General features: G+C 41.9%; 1 protein-coding gene across 1 annotated transcript in view; it reads left to right on the top strand.

The window, feature by feature from the left end:
* ryr2a (ryanodine receptor 2a (cardiac)) overlaps positions 1–20000 on the top strand; it is a 152310-nt gene that overhangs the window by 97825 nt on the left and 34485 nt on the right. The window contains exons 39-68 of the mRNA XM_084435238.1: positions 329–434; positions 780–923; positions 1024–1297; positions 1627–1741; positions 2041–2173; positions 2400–2503; positions 3432–3567; positions 3749–3935; positions 4907–5018; positions 5449–5569; positions 6300–6469; positions 6718–6938; positions 7487–7577; positions 7659–7799; positions 10223–10386; positions 10471–10549; positions 11170–11259; positions 11337–11474; positions 12011–12088; positions 12621–12696; positions 13221–13344; positions 14362–14477; positions 14551–14615; positions 14693–14814; positions 15896–15945; positions 16124–16184; positions 17120–17358; positions 19097–19178; positions 19458–19588; positions 19871–20000. The exon at positions 19871–20000 is cut by the window's right edge and continues 191 nt beyond it. Of these exons, the coding sequence (XP_084291364.1) occupies positions 329–434; positions 780–923; positions 1024–1297; positions 1627–1741; positions 2041–2173; positions 2400–2503; positions 3432–3567; positions 3749–3935; positions 4907–5018; positions 5449–5569; positions 6300–6469; positions 6718–6938; positions 7487–7577; positions 7659–7799; positions 10223–10386; positions 10471–10549; positions 11170–11259; positions 11337–11474; positions 12011–12088; positions 12621–12696; positions 13221–13344; positions 14362–14477; positions 14551–14615; positions 14693–14814; positions 15896–15945; positions 16124–16184; positions 17120–17358; positions 19097–19178; positions 19458–19588; positions 19871–20000 (3800 nt within the window). The remainder of the gene's footprint in view (positions 1–328; positions 435–779; positions 924–1023; positions 1298–1626; positions 1742–2040; positions 2174–2399; positions 2504–3431; positions 3568–3748; positions 3936–4906; positions 5019–5448; positions 5570–6299; positions 6470–6717; positions 6939–7486; positions 7578–7658; positions 7800–10222; positions 10387–10470; positions 10550–11169; positions 11260–11336; positions 11475–12010; positions 12089–12620; positions 12697–13220; positions 13345–14361; positions 14478–14550; positions 14616–14692; positions 14815–15895; positions 15946–16123; positions 16185–17119; positions 17359–19096; positions 19179–19457; positions 19589–19870) is intronic.

Below are 20000 nucleotides of genomic sequence, written 5' to 3'. Positions count from 1 at the left end.
CGCGTGGACAGAATTGTTTTATTCGTTTATTGCAGTATTTCTGTACTCTGCTGCAACCGTGTTGTTTTATATTATGCTGATGAGAATTTGGGATGGAAATGTGCTTAAATGTCATGCATTAATCATTTCATCTTGTTTTATTTTGCTTGCATGCTTCATTTTATTTATTACACAAAAAGAAAAGTCATAAGAAATCATATTTTGTAATATGACTCTCATGTTCTTTGTGTTTCACCGGGTTTTATTGATCATGTTGTTGCAAAGAAGAAAAATGTGTATCTTTATAATCTTTGATTAAAATGTAATAACTTGTGTGTGTGTTTTTTAGATCAACATGCTGCTGAACTTTAAGCACGAGAAGCAGGATTGCCCGTGTCCCGAGGACATCCGTGAGCAGCTGCTGGACTTCCATGAGGATCTCATGACTCACTGCGGTGAAGCTTCTTCTCTGATCAGCCTCATCTAAATCCCTAATGAATTATAAACAAAATAAGACGAGATAATAATAATGCATCTTCTGTTATAACTGTTCTTGCCACTGGGGTCAGAAAAACATCTTCATTCATGATCTATTGAGTCTGTGTTATCGTTTTATGATTAACGTGTGATTTACTCCTAATATAAAGCTGTCGAATGCTGACGAGTGAGGCAGACCTCAACAGTTAAAAAGGCTTATAAATCATGTTTCTATTTCAGTCTAATGGTTTGCTGTTTGCTGTTGTGTGTGTGTGTGTGTGTGTGTGTGTGTGTGTGTGTGTGTGTGTGTGTGTGCTCTGCAGGCATTGAGATGGATGATGATAAATCTGGAGATGGAGACAGTGATTTCACCATCAGGGGTCGTCTGATGTCTCTGGTGGAGAAGGTCAAATACCTGAAGAACAAAATGACTGAAACACCAAAGAAAAAGAAAGCAAAGAAACCCAGTGAGTTCTGCAGCCCTGAAAACTCTACAGTTCAGAGTGTGTAGATGTTGCTGAAGGAAGGCCTGACGCCGCTGGTGTGTGTGTGTGTGTGTGTCCTCAGGCACTCTTCAGCAGCTGATCTCGGAGACCATGGTCCGCTGGGCGCAGGAGTCGGTGATCGAGGACCCGGAGCTGGTGCGGGCGATGTTCGTGCTCCTCCACCGGCAGTACGACGGCATCGGGGGTCAGGTGCGGGCGCTGCCCAAGACCTACACCATCAACGCCGTCTCCGTGGAGGACACCATCAGCCTGCTGGCGTCTCTGGGGCAGATCCGCTCGCTGCTCAGCGTCAGGATGGGGCGCGAGGAGGAGAAGCTCATGATTCACGGCCTCAGGTGAAGCACAATCAGCTGCGTCTCACATCAGCCACAGGGGGCAGTATAGAGCAAACCATGCATTTAACGGGGCCATTCAGTTATAACATGCTATTAGATAAATATAAAAATGTAATTCACACAAATATAGATATATGTTGTTAAATAATTCAGACAAATATAGATATATTATGTTAAATAAATAATTCAGACAAATATAGATATATTAAATAATTCAATCAAATATAGATATATTACATGAATATTTTGAATATTATATATAAAGCAGTGGAGCGTTTGTCTCAGATTCCAGCCTGACCTCTGACCTCTGACCTCTGTCTCGTCTGCAGTGACATCATGAATAACAAGGTGTTTTACCAGCACCCGAACCTGATGCGAGCGCTGGGGATGCACGAGACCGTGATGGAGGTGATGGTGAACGTGCTGGGCGGAGGAGAGTCCAAGGTGAGAGATGCCCAAACACACCGCGGTTTCACTGCACAAGAAAAATACTGAAGAGTTTCAGGCTTTATTTTGTACTACATCTGAACAGTTTTGCTTGAACTTGGAACTTTTGTAATACTGGATTGTGATTGGCTAGTGTTGTCATTCCATGGTCTAATGTTAATCTTAAATGAACTTGATAGCATGTTTGATAGCAATACTTTAAAGTATTTTTAATTAATTCTTGTAAAGCACTTTGAGATCCAACTTGGTGCTGAACCGTTTCGGTTTTCGCTGAACGATTGTCCTTCGGTCTTCAGGAAATCACCTTTCCTAAGATGGTGGCGAACTGCTGCCGGTTCCTGTGCTACTTCTGCCGGATCAGCCGTCAGAACCAGAAGGCCATGTTCGATCATCTCAGCTACCTCCTGGAGAACAGCAGCGTGGGCCTCGGTAAGACCAACTGGAGAGTGGATGAATTAACTCCTTCACTCCAATGGTCGAATTTTGTGCCAGAATTAAATAAACGAGAAATGTTTTCTGTTACGTTATGTTTAATTTACTGCGCATTTTCAGAGTTGAGGAATCGACTCCCATATCACCAGTCTGGATATCTGAGCTTGAGTCGCATGTGTGTGTTTGACCCTACAGTCATCATGTGTGTGTTTGTTCTCCTCAGCGTCTCCGTCGATGAGAGGATCCACTCCTCTAGATGTGGCCGCCGCATCAGTGATGGATAATAATGAACTGGCTCTGGCGCTGAGAGAACCAGACCTCGAGAAGGTTCACATCTCTGTCTCTTCTGAACAGGAGTTTTACTTCATTACTGTCGCTTAACCTGTTAAAGGATCAGTTCACTTCAGATTAAAAATGTCCTCTCCCCCACGTCATCCAAGAGGTGTTCATGTCTTTCTCTCTTCAGTGGAAAAGAAATGAAGGTTTTTGAGGAAAACATTCCAGGATGTTTCTCCATATAGTGACTTCAATGGGGTCCAACGGGTCGAAGGTCCAGATGTGAGTTTCAGTGCAGCTTCAAAGTCTCGACACGATCCAGCCGAGGAATAAGAGTCTCATCTAGACAAACCAGCGGACATTTTATAACAACATAAACACTTATATACTTTTAACCACAAATGCTGGTCTTGCACTAGCTGTGAAGCGACACTCATTGCGTAATCAGGTTGAAAGGTCAAGCGTGACGTAGGCGGAAGAACAGACCCAGTGTTTACAGAGCGAACGTGCAAAGACTGAGTCAAACGCCATTTACAAAACAAATAACAAAATAAAAGGTAAAACAACGACGTCGAACAATTTTGAAGTTGGAGGAGAAAGTTTTTCAGTTTTTCACTCTACTCTACATTTATGAACCGTAACACACGTGACCTTTCAACCTGATTACGTAATGTGTGGCGCATCACAGCTAGTGCAAGACCAGCATTTGTGGTTAAAAAGTATATAAATGTTTTTTATTTTTTGAAAATGACCTGAAAAAGACATAAATATCTTGGAACACATGGGGGAGAGGAAATCATCAGGAAATCATCAGTAGAGCGTTAGCGCTTGCAACGCCACGGTCATGGGTCCGATTCCCAGGGAAAGCAAGACCTGATAAGAATGTAAATGTGTAGCTTGAAATGCAATGCAAGTCACTTTGGATAAAAGCGTCTGCCAAATGCATAAATGTAAATGTGTGTGTGTGTGTGTGTGTCAGGTGGTCCAGTATCTGGCCGGCTGTGGTCTTCAGAGCTGTGTAATGCTGATATCTAAAGGTTATCCTGACATCGGCTGGAACCCGGTGGAGGGCGAACGATACCTGGACTTCCTCAGATTTGCAGTCTTCTGTAACGGTGTGTGTTCCGACCGGATCCACTTCTGGAGAATGACATGTTGTCATAATAAAAGTCACACTTTGCCAACTTGGCAAAAACGGCACGATAATAATGACGATTCCCACTAATCATGATCGTGTGCTTTATAGTGCCTGTATGGTGTTTGTTGAGTAGTTGTGTGTTGTTTGGCCTCTCTCAGGTGAGAGCGTGGAGGAGAACGCTAATGTGGTCGTGCGGCTCCTGATTCGCCGGCCGGAGTGTTTTGGCCCCGCCCTACGAGGAGAAGGCGGGAACGGGCTTCTGGCGGCCATGGAGGAGGCCATCAAGATCTCAGAAGATCCCGGTCGAGACGGGCCCTCGCCCACCACAGAGGAGAGCAGAACCCTGTACGACCAAACACACACTGAACACACCAAACACACACTGAACACACACTCACGGGAGATGATGCGCTGAACAGGGTTGGGGGAACGCATTCAGGGTTTGAAATGAAGAACACGCCAAATGTGGGTATAAATCAACAGTGGCGGGTAACGCTGTCACACCACAAGCATATTTGGCGTGTTACTATGTTTACTCACTGCGCAGATTTAGTGCAAATGCTCAACTCGTGATTCATCATGTTATATTAATCGGCTCATTTTGCCCCGCGAGGGACAGATGTGTTACAAAGTGCGAGGGAAGGATGAGGGTTTTAAAGGGGTAACGCAATATTGTTGCATTACTTTTAAAAGTACCTTTCCCCTACACTGGTCCTGAACACAAGCATCCATGCAGATGTAGGACATCAGTGTCGTGATCCGCACTCATCCTTCCTTTATCTTCGCTGGTCCTGAAACGTCACTGTCCGCTGCTCCAGAAACACGCAGTAAAATGGGTCGAGCTCTAAATGCAGTGGCAGGGTCACATCTGCAGGGTTTTAAAGGGATAGCAAAATTCTACTATTTACTCCCTTCATGTTGTTCAAACCCATAAGACTTTCATTCATCTTTGAAACATCTTTGAATCAGAGATTTCTGTTCCTCCATTGAAAGTCTGTTCACCCAAAACTCTTCAAACGCTCATAAAGCATAAACAGATAAGAATAAAATAAACCCATATGATTAGAGCGGTTTAATCCAGGTCTTCTGAAGAGACATGATCACTTTAAATGATGAACAGATTTAATTAAGGCTTTTATCCACATTTAAACATTGGTGAGCTCAGGAACACAAGCTCAGGAACCAGTGAGTTTAGTTCTCACGCATCCAGCAAGTACGGGTGAGCTTCTGTTTAATCGGCTTTATTTTGTCATCAGAGCTTAATTATCTGCCTAACACACATAATAATCACACCGCTGATGATCTGTGTCTCGCAGTACTGACGTGATGGAGGAAGAGGAGGATGACACCATTCACATGGGAAACGCCATCATGACCTTCTACGCTGCTCTGATCGACCTGTTGGGCCGCTGCGCTCCAGAGATGCATGTGAGTTCATGTGTGTGTTTCCCCCTGTCAGTCATCCTCACCCACACACAACACTGTGTCCTAACCAGATGAGACGCCACCAGATCAGTCACAAATCACAGCCAATCAGCAGAGAGTGTGGGCGGAGTCTCTCTGCACTCGCAACCAAATCAATCACAAATCACAGCCAATCAGAAGAGCGTGTGGGCGGAGTCTCTCTGCACTTGCAACCAAATCAATCACAAATCACATTAGACTCTTTCAACATTAAATAAAGCACATCATCAGTCCCTGAGGTTATCACTCTTATTCTCTGTATGTTGTTGTTCCAGCCCAAAACTCTGATTAATCTGGCTGGGAGACAGTGTAAAGCTTCATGTTCTTCTCATGTGACGCTGATGTGATGTATGAGTTCTGGTACTGACGACATGGTGTCTTTCTCCTCCGTCAGCTGATCCACGCCGGGAAGGGAGAGGCCATCCGTATCCGAGCCATCCTGCGCTCTCTCATTCCCATTGAGGATCTGGTGGGAGTGATCAGCATCCCGTTCCTCATGCCCACGCTGGCTAAAGGTCTGGCTATCACTGCTAAACCTCTGGTGCTCCTCTGGCATTTTTGACCAAAAAAATAAATATAAATAAATAAATAATTCTTCATCGGAATGGTACGAAACTTGGTAAAGGTTTTGGCACTTGCACTTGCTTTGGCAAAATCATGAACATGATTCGAACAGGTTAAATGGTCATGAAAACACAATTTTTTTGATCAGGCTCAAATTTTGAACACAACTTGTGTAGATTTGTGGTTTTGCTTTTCTCACAGTTTTAGAGTAAAACATGTTTGTGAAAATATAGATTTCATATAAAAAGTGAAAATAGTATTTTTGTGCATTTTTCATCACAATAAACATCAAATTCTGTAGCTTTTTTTAAGTTCACTTTTTCCACTTCAGCAATAATCTGCCAAGTGTCGACTTTGAAAAGAGATAAATTCAAAATAAAAGTCTGTGCTCTAAAGTTGGAAATTTAATGGATAATAAATAGTAAATAAATGGATTATAAATACAGCGTAAATATAATTACTATAAAATCCCCTAAAAGAAAACAAAATATTAAATTAAAAACATAATCGATATAAACAAATATAGTACATTTATTTAATTGAAAAAAGAAAATGAATTTCTGTCATTTTTGACGGACACGTGAAGAGCACCAGAGGGGTTATTAATCTTGTCATTTTGGATTATTTAGTTAGGCGGTAACCTGATAACTTGATGAGTATGGATTATGTTTGTGCATTCAGACGGTACCGTGATCGAGCCGGATATGTCAGCCGGGTTCTGTCCTGATCACAAAGCGGCCATGGTTTTATTCCTGGACCGGGTTTACGGCATCGAGGACCAGAACTTCCTCCTGCACCTGCTGGAAGTGGGTTTCCTTCCTGACCTCAGAGCTGCCGCCTCATTGGACACGGTGAGTCACATGACCCCTTAGTAGCTGGTTCCATCCACCCATTTTTATGAAAATGTTGGGATATTGCATGAAAAAATCTGACCTCTCCTGATCCTGGTTGTGTGTGACCTCTACTGATCCTGGTTGTGTGTGACCTCTGACCTCTCCTGATCCTGGTTGTGTGTGACCTCTACTGATCCTGGTTGTGTGTGTGACCTCTGACCCCTGACATCTCCTGATCCTGGTTGTGTGTGACCTCTGACCCCCAGGCGGCTCTGAGTGCCACAGACATGGCTCTGGCCCTGAACCGGTACCTGTGCACCGCGGTCCTGCCTCTGCTCACTAAATGCGCTCCTCTGTTCGCGGGGACGGAGCCGTTCGCGTCGCTCATCGACTCGCTTCTGCACACCGTCTACAGGCTGTCTAAAGGCTGCTGTCTCACCAAAGCCCAGAGAGACGCCATCGAGGAGTGCCTGCTGGCCGTGTGCGGGTGAGGGCTAGCCACCAGTGATAAATACTGTAACAAATGTTAAAAAAATCTGGATTCTTTGATGAATAGAAAGCTCAAAAGAACTGCATTTATTTGAAATAGAATCTTTTGTAACATTATAAATGTCTTTACTGTCACTTTTGATCAATTTAATTCATCCTTGATGAATAAAAGTATTGATTTATTTTATTTATTTCCCCCCCCCCAAAAAATAAAAATTCTTGCTGACCCCAAACTATTGACCGGGAGTGTTTAATGTATCAAAAGCTTCTATTGCAGATAAATGCTGTTCTTTTGAACTTTCTATTCATCAAAGAATCCTGAAATAAAAATGTAAATAACTGTTTTCAACATTAATAATCATCATAAATGTTTCTTGAGCAGGAAATCATCATATTAGAATCATTACTGAGTGATAAAAAGAGATTTCCACTCACAATGATGTCAACAAAAATCAAACAAGAGTTTTGAGTCTGGAAATATATGCAAATGAGATCATATTTAATTTGATAGTGCCCTGATTTACATATTCATTGATGCCATTTCAGGAAGCTGCGGCCGTCGATGATGCAGCATCTGCTGCGGCGCCTGGTGTTCGACGTTCCCGTGCTCAACGAACACACGAAGATGCCTCTGAAGGTGAGCCTCCGTCTGAACTCGCGTGCGCATCAGGAAACCTGTACTGTGTAACTCAGCTCTGGTGGGCGTGTCCTCCTGCAGCTCCTGACCAATCACTACGAGCGCTGCTGGAAGTACTACTGTCTGTCGGGAGGCTGGGGAAGCTTCGGCGCCGCGTCCGACGAGGAGCTGCATCTCTCCAGGAAACTCTTCTGGGGAATCTTTGACGCTCTGGCCAGAAAGGTGATGTTTCGCTCTATCAGAAGCTCATTTCTTGTGTGTCTGAGGGGGCACGCTTGATCAGAAGTTTGAATAATTACAATCTATTACGTGTGTCATAACCCTTTTTACAATACAGATTGCTTCAGAGCAGCTTTACAGAGATAACAGGAAATAATGTAATGCAACAAAGTTTGTAAAAAAGTTATTAATTTAGTTAGTTAGTTAGTTCCAATCCTTGATTCTGATTGATCAATAGCTTTGTTTTATTCACGATAAAACACGCCTATGACCGCTTCACCCAACGGTTCTGTGTATCACTACACAACACCCTTAGCAACCACTCTTAGCAACTTAAACACATGTTTGATCTCATTGATATTGTTCATGAAAGCTAGAGTAGAGTATTGTGAGAGATCGAGTAAGTGTTCCTGCATTTACAGTATAAATACAGTATTTTCCTTCAGGTCAGTCCTATTCACCTTATTTTTAACGGAAATACGGACGCAGCCAGTTGACGGTATTTTGTGCGAGACTTCCGGTCAGGCACTTCCGGTCACTGGCGAGCGTTGTTCGTAACAACAAACTCATCGTTATGGCTTCGAGGAAGACCGGGATTGTTTGTGCAGTTAGAGGTTGTCATAATAACTGGCACAAAAGGAAGATTTACTTGGAGCAGGAGTGTTTTAATCATCGAATTATTGACATTTTAATAATCAGGCGCCCTATACGACCGGCGACACACTGGCTGCATGGCGTTTCTGTTGCGTGGTGTTTTCTATGTCTTTGCACACCAGAAACGTCTCTGACGAGGCGTTGCTGCTGCTAGGTGACATGATAAGCCTCATTGGTGATATATTCGACATATGGGGAGAGAGTTGTGGAAGGCACTTAATGTTAAACATAAATATAGCAGCAAAGACAACGTCGGCAGTATTGACGGCAAAATAGGCTACAGAATATTTCGTTCTGTATTGACAGGTGCAATATTTGAAAATCGATAATATTTTATTTTTTTTACATTTAGGCTATATCTGCATTTATGTCAAAACCTAAATTCAAACATCAAAATGTCATTTATTAATATGTATTCATATCAAAATGACATACAAACATATTTTCCTATTCTATTTTGCCTGGAAACGCTTCCAAAACGCTTGCGTGTCGCGTGAAAAATAGGCGTCGATTCTATTTCTAGCATGCACACGTTTTCCCTGAGACGCGTGTCACGCAGGCAGTGTGCAAGCTCTAAATAACCGGTTAACATGGGAGCCGAAATAACGGACACGCCACGCAGCCCATTTGAAGAAACGACCGTATGTTTGTTCTTTTCATTTCGTGAACACAAGACCTACAGAAGACCACCCGATACCAGAAAAGTGGCTGGGCTACGAAGTCTGAATAAAAACTCCAAGGAGAAACAAAATCATTATAGTAACCCCTGTATAAAATCTAGTCATCATGGCATGATCATCATGGCATTTATTTTGTATGATTTATAATTATTTATAGCCATCTATGATCTACTTATTGCTATCATGTGCTTTGGTTGCATTCTGATGACATTATTAATACATTTGACATGACAAAATAGCCTACCTCCATAGATGTATTAACTTAGTCCAGAGTTGGCTCGACCGTGTTTAGGGCGGTGCTGAAGGCGCCGGCGAAGTTTTGGCAATCTACCAGCTAGATGCATGAGTGTTTTCAACCAGGTCCAGTACCCGACCTGGGTGAGGCGGGGCTTTAGTTCTTTGTTGTATTCATCTGCTACGGCATGTGTAACATTTTTCTGTCAACTCTGCATAATCCTTCGCAATCGATATCGTTAGTTAGCCCAGAGAAGCGAGGAAACGGAAGTGCCGCACAAAAACCGGAAACTGGACCTATATTTACTTCCGCGTTCGAAAATAAGGTGAATATGTTCAGGGGTTTCCCGAGCCTATAGTTCTCTATCAGTTGTGTCTTCCTTCTCCATGATCACAAGTTTGAGTCCTTTCAATATAAAAGTCTTCTCCACCCACTGACTCACTCATAAAGACAGTGTTTGTCTCCATCTAATGGAGAAATAATGTATGTAACTTCTGTTGCTGTTTACGGTCAGGGACTATTTTGTCCAGCGGAAGGAAGGCTTTTAGTGATTTCACTACATGAAACTTGCATAGATACATATTTTTCAACTTTAATATTTGTATTGTGTGGTAACCGTTTTATAAAAGCAGTAAGGGAGGCTAGAATAAATCATGACTGCTTCACGTCGAGCCGAACAACGCCCTTCAGCCGTGACTTATTCACCATACAGCACTAGCCTCTCGTACCTTACTGCTTACATATAGAGAAAACCGTGATGTCATCGTCCAGCTCAGTTCAGTTCTCATATAATGGTGTCGATGCAGGATCAATAATATTGTTGAATATCAAATTCAATATTAAATGTGTGTGTGCAGAAGTATGACGTGGAGTTGTTCAAGCTGGCGCTGCCGTGTCTGAGCGCAGTGGCCGGAGCTTTACCTCCTGATTACATGGAGTCAAACTACGTGGCCATGATGGAGAAACAGTCGTCTATGGACGCCGAGGGAAACTTCAACCCGCAGCCGGCCGACACCAGCAGGTCAGACTCACACACAGCATCCACTGAACATCTGCATCTAGACCTGGTCTGAGGAGTTTATCAGATGTGCTTCTGTTTCTGCAGTGTTGTTGTTCCTGAGAAGCTCGATCATTTCATCAATAAATATGCAGAATATTCCCATGAGAAATGGTCCATGGAGAAGGTCAGAGCTGCTTTCCTTTCAGTAGGAAAACTGATGAATTCTAGAATAATAATAATAACAACCTTTATTTTCTATACATCTCAAAGCGCTTTACAGAAACAAGTTAAACAAACTAAAATACACCATATAAAATAATGCACAATGAATTCTATTTCTCTTATTTATATTTTTGTCTGCATTTTGTCCTCCTCTCTGCTGATGTTGGGGAGTAAATAACTAGTGAAAGTCCTTTCTTTTAAACTTTTCCTGTAACTTTGGAAGCTTAAAAAATTCAGAATTGCGACATAAAAAGTCACAGTTACTTTATATTTGTTATTCCGTGGCAGAAAACGAGCTGTCACAAGTTACAATTCACTCCATCTAGTGCTGCTTTCCATTAATGACTGGTTTAGTGTGTCGTTTTAATTTAATTCCTCGATTAAATGAGCCGAATCAACAATCAAACGTGATCTTCTAGAATTTTCCTCTTTCTCATCTGTAGCTTTGAGTCTGATTCGTCGAACTCCTTCATAAAGCATGCACTACTGTAGTACTTTACTGAGTAGCTGGACTGTAGTTTAACATTAAACCAGTAAGTGTGCACCAGTGTTAATTGAGTTCCTTGATGTGTTGGTGTGTAGTTTGCCGTCGGCTGGGTTCACGGAGAGCAGATTTGCGAGTCGTCTAAGGTGCATCCGCTGCTGAAGCCGTACAAGTGTCTGTCTGAGAAGGTACAGAAGCTCTCTGAGTGAACTCTGAGTGAGGAGGGAAGCGCAGTGATGCCAGTGTGTGTTCTGCTGTGCTTCAGGATAAGGAGGTTTACCGCTGGCCGATCCGAGAGAGCCTGAAGACCATGCTGTCGTGGAGCTGGAGCATCGAGAGGACGAGAGAGAGCGAGGTGTCCACGTTACACAGCCGCACGCGCAGGATCTCTCTGTCCAGTCAGGTCAGACACACACACACACACACACACAATCATTCCTTTCATTTATTAGATTTTTTTTACATGGTGATAAAGACAGTTGGCTTCACATACCCATATTTATACGGTATATATGTGACCACCTTTTATTTTTCATCTTTAAAATATCTTCAAATAATAAGCTCTAAGTTCTGCAATAACGACATTGTTGTAAAAGGACCACGGTATACTTTATGTTGATATATAAAACAAACTGAGAAAAGAAAACAAGTAGGTATTTTAAAACCGTTTTTTCCATTATATACAAAACAGTGACCACTGATAATAGTTGCTCCCAAATCCTTTGAAATTGTAGACCTGGATGTGCTAATAACTACACACATTTATTGTATGTTTTATTTAATGAAGCGGCTACAACATGAGATATTTTAGATACTGCCAGAGTGATGTCATCGTCTGAGGTTTCAAACAGGAAAATAACAGAATCAATGATGCAAACTTGTTAGTTGTCAGTGCAATCAAATCTGAATACTAATGAGTGTGACCTTTGACCCCCACAGCGCTCCATAGAGGGCGCTCATGGTTTCAGTCCTCGGCCTGTAGACATGAGCAACGTGACGCTGTCCCGAGACCTGCACGTGAGTGGAGACGCTTCACTGAGATACACACACAACACTCCGGTCACACCAGCGATATATATATATATAGAGAAACGATATCGTTGGGATCACTTTCAGAACGATTTTTTTTTTCAGCTGTTGAACAATAAAACACTGACAGCCAATCAGAATCAGGTTTGCAGCGCTCGTTTCCACAACACTGTCTTGCTTCCTTTGAAGTTGCGGTAAAAAAAAGTGTTGTTTTTATTCCACTATATTGACAGTGTCAGCCAAATGCACTGTTGGATTATTAGATCGATTACACCAGATGTCCTCGGCATGGTTTGAGTGAAGCTGCTGGGTAAAGCCTGTAAACAAGAACAGCAGAAGCATGTTCAGCGACGCTGGACACACACGCTTAGACTAAACACACCGCTATCGTTCGCTGGTGTGGACGCAAATATAGTTATCATTATAGTTATCGTTCTTGATGTGAACGGGCCTTAAGATTGACTTTGGTAATCTCGTGTGTGTGTGTGTGTGTGTGTGTGTGTGTGTGTGTGTGTTTCAGTCGATGGCGGAGCTGCTGGCCGAGAACTATCACAACATCTGGGCTCAGAAGAAAAAACTGGAGCTGGAAGCCAAAGGTGTGTCCGACATCTCGCCATCTTTACCTGACGCGTTTCTCTTCAACACTGAGGGGTTCTGCAGTCACAGCTCATGCTCGTGTCTTTTATTGACAGCCGGTTCTCCATGTCAGATCGAGTGTGTGTCACTGTAGTCACAGCGATGAAGCTGATCCTCCTACATCACTACAGCGTTCAGTGTTTACTTCTGAAGCTTATACACACATCACATCTAATATGCACACACACACACACACACACTCACGCACATTTAAGTATTTTGAGAGTGTAGCAAGAACGACTCGATTATCATTTGCACTGCTTCATGGGAGTGGGTGGAGCTAAAGTGACTTTTGGCAGTTGCTGTGACTCTGATTGGTGGGATTCTCACAGACTCATGAGTGATGTCGTTTTTCACCTCAAACTCAGCTGATAGTGAGAGTGAACATGTAAACCTGAGCGCAGCCATTAGATGGCACTGCTCTCACACCAGTGTGTGTGTGTGTCGGCTGCTTCCTAATGTGTGTGTGTGTTTGGATTGTCAGGAGGTGGAAGTCATCCATTACTGGTTCCTTACGACACTCTCACCGCCAAAGAGAAATCCAGAGACCGGGAGAAAGCCCAAGACATCCTCAAGTTCTTCCAGATCAACGGATACAGTGTCTCGAGGTGAACGGGTGTGTGTGTGTGCGTGCGTGAGTGCATGCGTGAGTGTGTGTGTGTGCCTGCGTGAGTGTGTGTGTGTGTGTGTGCCTGCGTGAGTGTGTGTGTGTGTGTGTGTGTGTGTGCCTGCGTGAGTGCATGCATGAGTGTGTGTGTGTGTGTGTGTGTGTGTGTGCGTGCATGAGTGCATGCGTGAGTGTGTGTGTGTGTGCCTGCGTGAGCATGTGTGAGTGAGTGTGTGTGCCTCTGTGTGTTTGCCTGCTTCACATCCATCTTTGGACACCATTTCATATCTCAATCATAAATATTCATTAATAATGATCAGTAATGATAAATAATGTTGTTGCATGTTCACTGCTATTCAAAAGTTTGGGGATGGTAAGATTTTTTTATGTCTTTTTTATGTTTCTGAGTCTCTTCTGCTCACCAAATAAATGCATTTGATAAAAAATACAGTAAAAACTGAAATATTATTCCACTGTAAATCATCTGTTCTCTATGTGAATATACAGTAAAGTGTAATTTATTCCTGTGATCAAAGCTGAATGTTCAGCATCATTACTCCAGTCTTCAGTGTCACATGATCCTTCACACATCACTCTAATATGATGATTTGATGATCAAGAAACATTTATGATTATTATCAGTGTTGAAAACAGTTGTGCCGCTTCAGATTTCTGTGGAAACTGACACATTTTTTTCTTTGATGAATAGATAGTTCAAGAGAACAGCATTTATTTGTAACATTATAAATGTCTTTCCTGTCATTTTTGATCAATTTAATGCGTCCTTGATGAATAAAAGTATCAATAAATCTCACTGACTTTTGAACAATAGTGTAATTCTCAACAACAGAAGAACTGATTTAATATTAAGCATGAAAATGTGTGTGTGTGTGTGTGTGTGTGTGTGTGTGTGTGTGTGTGTGTGTGTGTGTGTGTGTGTGTGTGTGTGTGTGTGTGTGTGTGCATGTGTGCGTGTGCATGTGTGTGTGTGTGTGCGTGTGTGTGTGTGTGTGAGCAGGGCAATGAAAGAGCAGGATCTGGACACTCCGGCCATCGAGAAGCGCTTCGCGTACACGTTCCTGCTGCAGCTCATCACGTATGTGGACGAGGCTCAAGGACACATGCTGGAGTTCGGTGAGACGCTCGCTCTGACGCTCGTGTCGATCTGTGCTTCAGCGGATCCTGATCATTCTCATCTTCATTTCAGATGCAGGAATTCGACCGAAAGGAGAGAAAATCCCTCACGAGCAGCAGGTCAAATTCTTCGGCAAGGTCTGATTCATTCTGACTCACTTCATCTCGATCTCTAATGAAATTCATACGGTGATCGAATCGTTCTTCGGCTCCAGGTTGTGCTTCCGCTGGTGGATCAATACTTCAAAAACCACCGGCTCTACTTCCTGTCCACGGCTGTTCGACCAATCAGCAGCGGTGGCCACGCCTCCAATAAAGAGAAGGAGATGGTGACCAGGTGATGATATCTCGATCTCATGTCAGCGTTTAGTACGCCTGAAGACATGCAGCGTCAAGTTAGATTTATTTATATCTCTCTTTTCACACACACAGTTTCAGAGCAGCTTTACAGAAAATCATGTTTATAATATCTTAATAGTTTCATGCCTTATAGTCACATTTATTCAATTAGAGCTGGACGATAATATGGTTACAGTGGTGTACGGTGTTTAAAGTGCTTGAATTTGACTTTTTGATATTTAAGTTCTGGAAAACTCTTGAAAACAGTCATATTTATGAAGAGGTACTTAAAAAGTGCTTGAATTATTAAAAGACGTGAAATTATTGCTTAATTTGATTGCTAAAACAATCTTTTCTCACAAAATTACGCAGCAGTTATTTTGCATGGCTATTAGCGTGATATTGCTCATACATATCCATGTATATGATGGTGTTTTCATTCTTCAGGTCAATCATATATTCATGGGAGAAAAAATCAGTTTGAATAAAGAAATATCTTTGTCATAGTGTCCTTTCAGTGCTTACAGTTCCACAGTCATTGCATCTGCTGCACTTTATTTGGACCATTTTGTTTTATTAGTTTATCTATAAACCTTTTTTAGAATTTGCAAGATAATAAAGATATTGTTTGATAAGTGAGATCTCTGATTGTAGTCCTTGAACATCAAAAAGTAGTGCTTGAAAAGTCCTGGAATTATATTTTACAGTATCTGTACGAACCCTGTAGTCACGCTGTGCAATGAAATAAAAGCCTCAGGCTTGAGATCTGCTGTATAATATATATATATTATACGCTTTACATAATATGTTCTATATCGCAAATCTCAAGGTCCTGAATCTCACGGTCGTCAGTCACACAGTCAGTCGCTACAGAACATCATATGATTTATGAAAACTAGCATGTTATAAATGTCAGCATGTATAATTTGAAGTCAGTGTTTGTTTATTTTGACTGAGATTCTTCTTCGGAGCTGTAATTTACCCAGAATGCTCCTGTTCTTCTGTTTGTGAACTTGTACTGTGATGTGATTTGGTATCCGCTGTCTTCCTCTTCTTCATCTTGATATTTTCTCTCTCAGCCTGTTCTGCAAGCTGGGCGTTCTGGTGCGGCACCGGATCTCACTGTTTGGTAAGATGTTTGAATGTGTGTGTTTTGTGAAGCTGTTCATCTGAGCTCAGATAAGTCTCTCTCCAATAAGCTGCGATCTTAGCAAGCGCTGGTGTTTGATCACTTCGATGTTCTCATGCACATGGATTTCAGGTGTTTGGAAACTCAGTGTGTGTGTGTGTGTGTGTGTTTCTCTCAGGGAATGACGCCTCCTCCATCGTGAACTGCTTACACATCCTGGGACAAACGCTGGACGCCAGGTCAGTCACACACACGTTATACTGGATCAACAGTTATATGCCCTTATGAAAAGATATATATTTTCCTATATATGAATGATCAATATATTAAGTGGTTTAACAGTACATTAGAAAATATACAGAATAATATATTTACTCATAAATATATTTAAATATATATTTATATTTACTTAATATATTACTATTTACTCACGAAGCATAAACACACATATATAGAGAAATAGATCATGTAATTTTCTGTTTTTATTATATACTTTATAAATGTTTCATATTTTCAAGCTAGTTAACAAAAGCTCACCTGCATGTACTAAAGTGTTTAGTCTAGAGACTATCACTGTGTTGAGAAGAGCACAGACATTACTTTCATAATATAGTAATTATGGGACCGCCAGACCCGGAGATCGGCTGAATGGATTCGAAAACGGTAAAACTCAGCTGTTTAACTCTGGGAGAGGTGTAAAATGAGCCTATTTACAAAAAAAGTGGAGTATCCCTATAACAGTCAGAAGCAAAGCATGCTGGGAACTAGAAATCTGTTGTAACTCATTTCGTGAATGTGTGTGTGTATATACATATATATACTGTATATATGTGTGTTCACAATATACATTCACAATTATATGGGAACATGTACAGTATGTGCAATATATGTACACAATAAAGGATAAAACATTGTGAATATTACATGTAATGTTATTTTTGTCCTCATTTATAAATATTTTATATGTATTAATATATAGGCATTCATTGTCAATGCATATATTGCAGTATATTGAAACATATAAGCACTAGTTTCCCATATATGGAAATGTATTATGTAATATATCGCATTGTATTGTGGAGTATATTCCCATATATGTTTGTTCTGTAAGGGTGAAGGACACAGATGTTGATGTCCAGTGTCCAGTGTGTGGCTCAATCCCTTCTGTGTTCAGGACTGTGATGAAGACCGGTCAGGACTCGGTCAAAGCGGCTCTGAGGGCGTTTTTCGAGAACGCATCAGAAGATTTGGAGAAAACCTTGGAGAACCTGCGTCAGGGTCAGTTCACACACACGCGATCGCAACCCAAGGGCGTCACACAGATCATCAACTACACGACGGTGGCGCTCCTGCCGGTGCTGTCCTCGCTGTTCGAGCACATCGCACAGAACATGTTCGGGGAGGATCTCATCCGTGAGTCCGCTTACCTCTCACCTGTCACTATATACAGTCAAACCAAGAATTATTCATTATTCATATGTTTTCACTAGTGTGTGCAGGACACTATAGACATTTATGTAAGTGAGGAGAGCAAAATAAAGTAAACTGTGACATCTTATACCCACATACTCTTCATACAGAGACTACCAGTGACATCTATAAACGTTTGGGACCAAAATGATTCAGACACTTTGAGCTGATCATGTTTTGCTGAAGTGTGTTTTCTTTAATTGCTAATGCTCTTTTTACACACAGACTGAACAAAATGAAGCATCGCTTGGTGATTGGTTGAGCTAAACTGGTATTATCTAATTGTGTAGTTAAAGGGACACTTCACCCATGGGAACATTGATCTTTATTGAAAGTGGGTCATATATGTAGTCGAAATGTAAAATTAATTTTGAATTTGGTGCCTTCTTGGCCGAGGAAAGAAAGAAAGTAACTTCAGGACGCATTTGTATGAAAGACACCAACTCCCACAATGCACCACATTGCACAGCTGCGCAAGCCACTCCCACTAATCCAGAAAGCGCATATCTGCCTAAGAGAAATAACTCTTCCGTCTACAAGGCTAGCTACCACCAGAGCTTGAAATTAATTTCACACAAAATGTCTAGTTAGTTGGCGAACTCATTAGTGAATTACTCTTCATTTGTATTTCTTTCGAAGTGGTGAATTATTGCATTGTAACGTTACCTGGATGTTCAGTCAGATGCGGTGCGAAACTAGGATAGTTCACAACACAAACGTCCGTGTCCTCGTCTGATTCACAACACAAACGTCCGTGTCCTCGTCTGATTCACAACACAAACGTCCGTGTCCTCGTCTGATTCAGAGATTTCATCCAGGAGAAGTTGTCATTGTTGAAATTCTTTGCCACAGTCGGACTCTATCTCTGTGTTCGTAGCGGTTCGTAGTTGCATAGTGAGATCACCGGCGCCACCAGTCCGCCCTAACCCGAGCCAGTCCGGGCTCCTCGTCCGCGGCAGGCAGGTCTTCTGCCTCGGCTGCTCTTCGCTATAATGCGGCTTGTAAAGGTAGCCACAAACACCTGATTCAAGCATCAGACTTCTGAAATCCTCTTCCTCTATATCATATTGAGCACTCTCCTCCGCTATTGTCATAACTTTACATCTGTCTCCACAGCGCCTGTTAGCTTAGCTTCCAAACAAGATGGAGGATATTGCTTTTAGTTTTCAGAAAGTCAAGTCCCACCCACTGATCTGTAATAGGCCTGTAGCGTGAGCGGTTCCCGCCCCCTGGGAAAGATGAGGAACGAGTGTCTGTAGTCTCCTGCAAAATGATGATTTTTACGTCATAATAAGCAGGAAGTAAAACACTTAAATCCTTATTTCTCCCATCTCAGGGAAAAATGGATGAAAAATCCACATTTATTATAATATATGACTGGGTTTCTAACAATACAAAGCTTAATGCAAATGGGTGAAGTGTCCCTTTAAATTTAACAGCTGACAGATATTCAACATAATTCATGTGTGAGACAGTCTAACAGAAGGACGGACACCAAGTTCTGCTCATATTTTATCACCATTTTCTAAACTATAGTGAATAAACTTTGGTAATGTGAAGAATGTTGAAGGTTTGTGATTAAATGTTGGTTTGACTGTATATATCAGACTCCTGCTGTTTAATAACTCATATATCTTGGATCTGATGCCGGATCTTCCTGTTGTTCTGTGTGTCGTTGCAGTGGATGATGTCCAGGTGTCCTGCTATCGGATATTAAACAGTTTGTACTCACTTGGAACCAGTAAAAGTATTTATGTTGAGAGGTAAATCACAGCTAATACACTGACTGATTCATTTAGCAGACTCTTTTAACCAAAAATATTTTATATTTATTTGTATTAAGTATCTCCTAAATACAAAATAGCGATGCATCCTAAACAACGCGATTAAACAAAGTGATTCATCTTAAAATTGATTCATCCTAAACACGTGGATTCATTCAAAAGAAGTCAATGAATTCCTAAACAACTCGATTAGTTCCTAGACAGATGCATTGATTGTGTGTGTTAGTGATGCTGTGCTGATAGTTCTGTTGTGTTCAGGCATCGTCCGGCTCTCGGCGAGTGTCTCGCTGCGTTCTCAGGAGCGTTCCCCGTGGCCTTCCTCGAGCCCAGTCTCAACAAACACAACACACACTCCATATACAACTGCAAAGGTTCCAGAGAGAGAGCAGGTACGACACACACACACACACACCTGTCTCGGCTGAACCAATCACATTCTAGCATTGTGATATTTATGTTCCTCTCAAATACTCAGTCGCCTGCTGTCATTTCTCTGCAGATTCATTGTTATTTTAAGGTCTTTATAGACATGTTTCCATTACAGATGTGCACAAAACTTTTAAATGCAAGATTTTAAATGTTGCTGAAGTCATTCTGCAGCCGAGGTGTGTTTAGTGTTGACTCAGATGTTGTGTTTTGTCGTGTCGTGTCGTGTGTTGTGGTGTCGTCAGCGCTGGGTCTCCCGGCGCAGGTGGAGGAGGTGTGTGTGCTGGTGCCGTGTCTGGAGCGAGCGCTGCAGGAGATCATGGAGCTGGCCGAGTCGGGTCTGCGATACACACACATGCCTCACGTGATGGAGGT

This window comes from Rutilus rutilus (genome assembly GCF_951802725.1).
Source record: "Rutilus rutilus genome assembly, chromosome: 16".
In the NCBI taxonomy this organism is placed as follows: domain Eukaryota; kingdom Metazoa; phylum Chordata; class Actinopteri; order Cypriniformes; family Leuciscidae; genus Rutilus; species Rutilus rutilus.
Note: the sequence above shows the minus strand (reverse complement) of the source record. Positions and strands in the feature narration are given on the sequence as shown.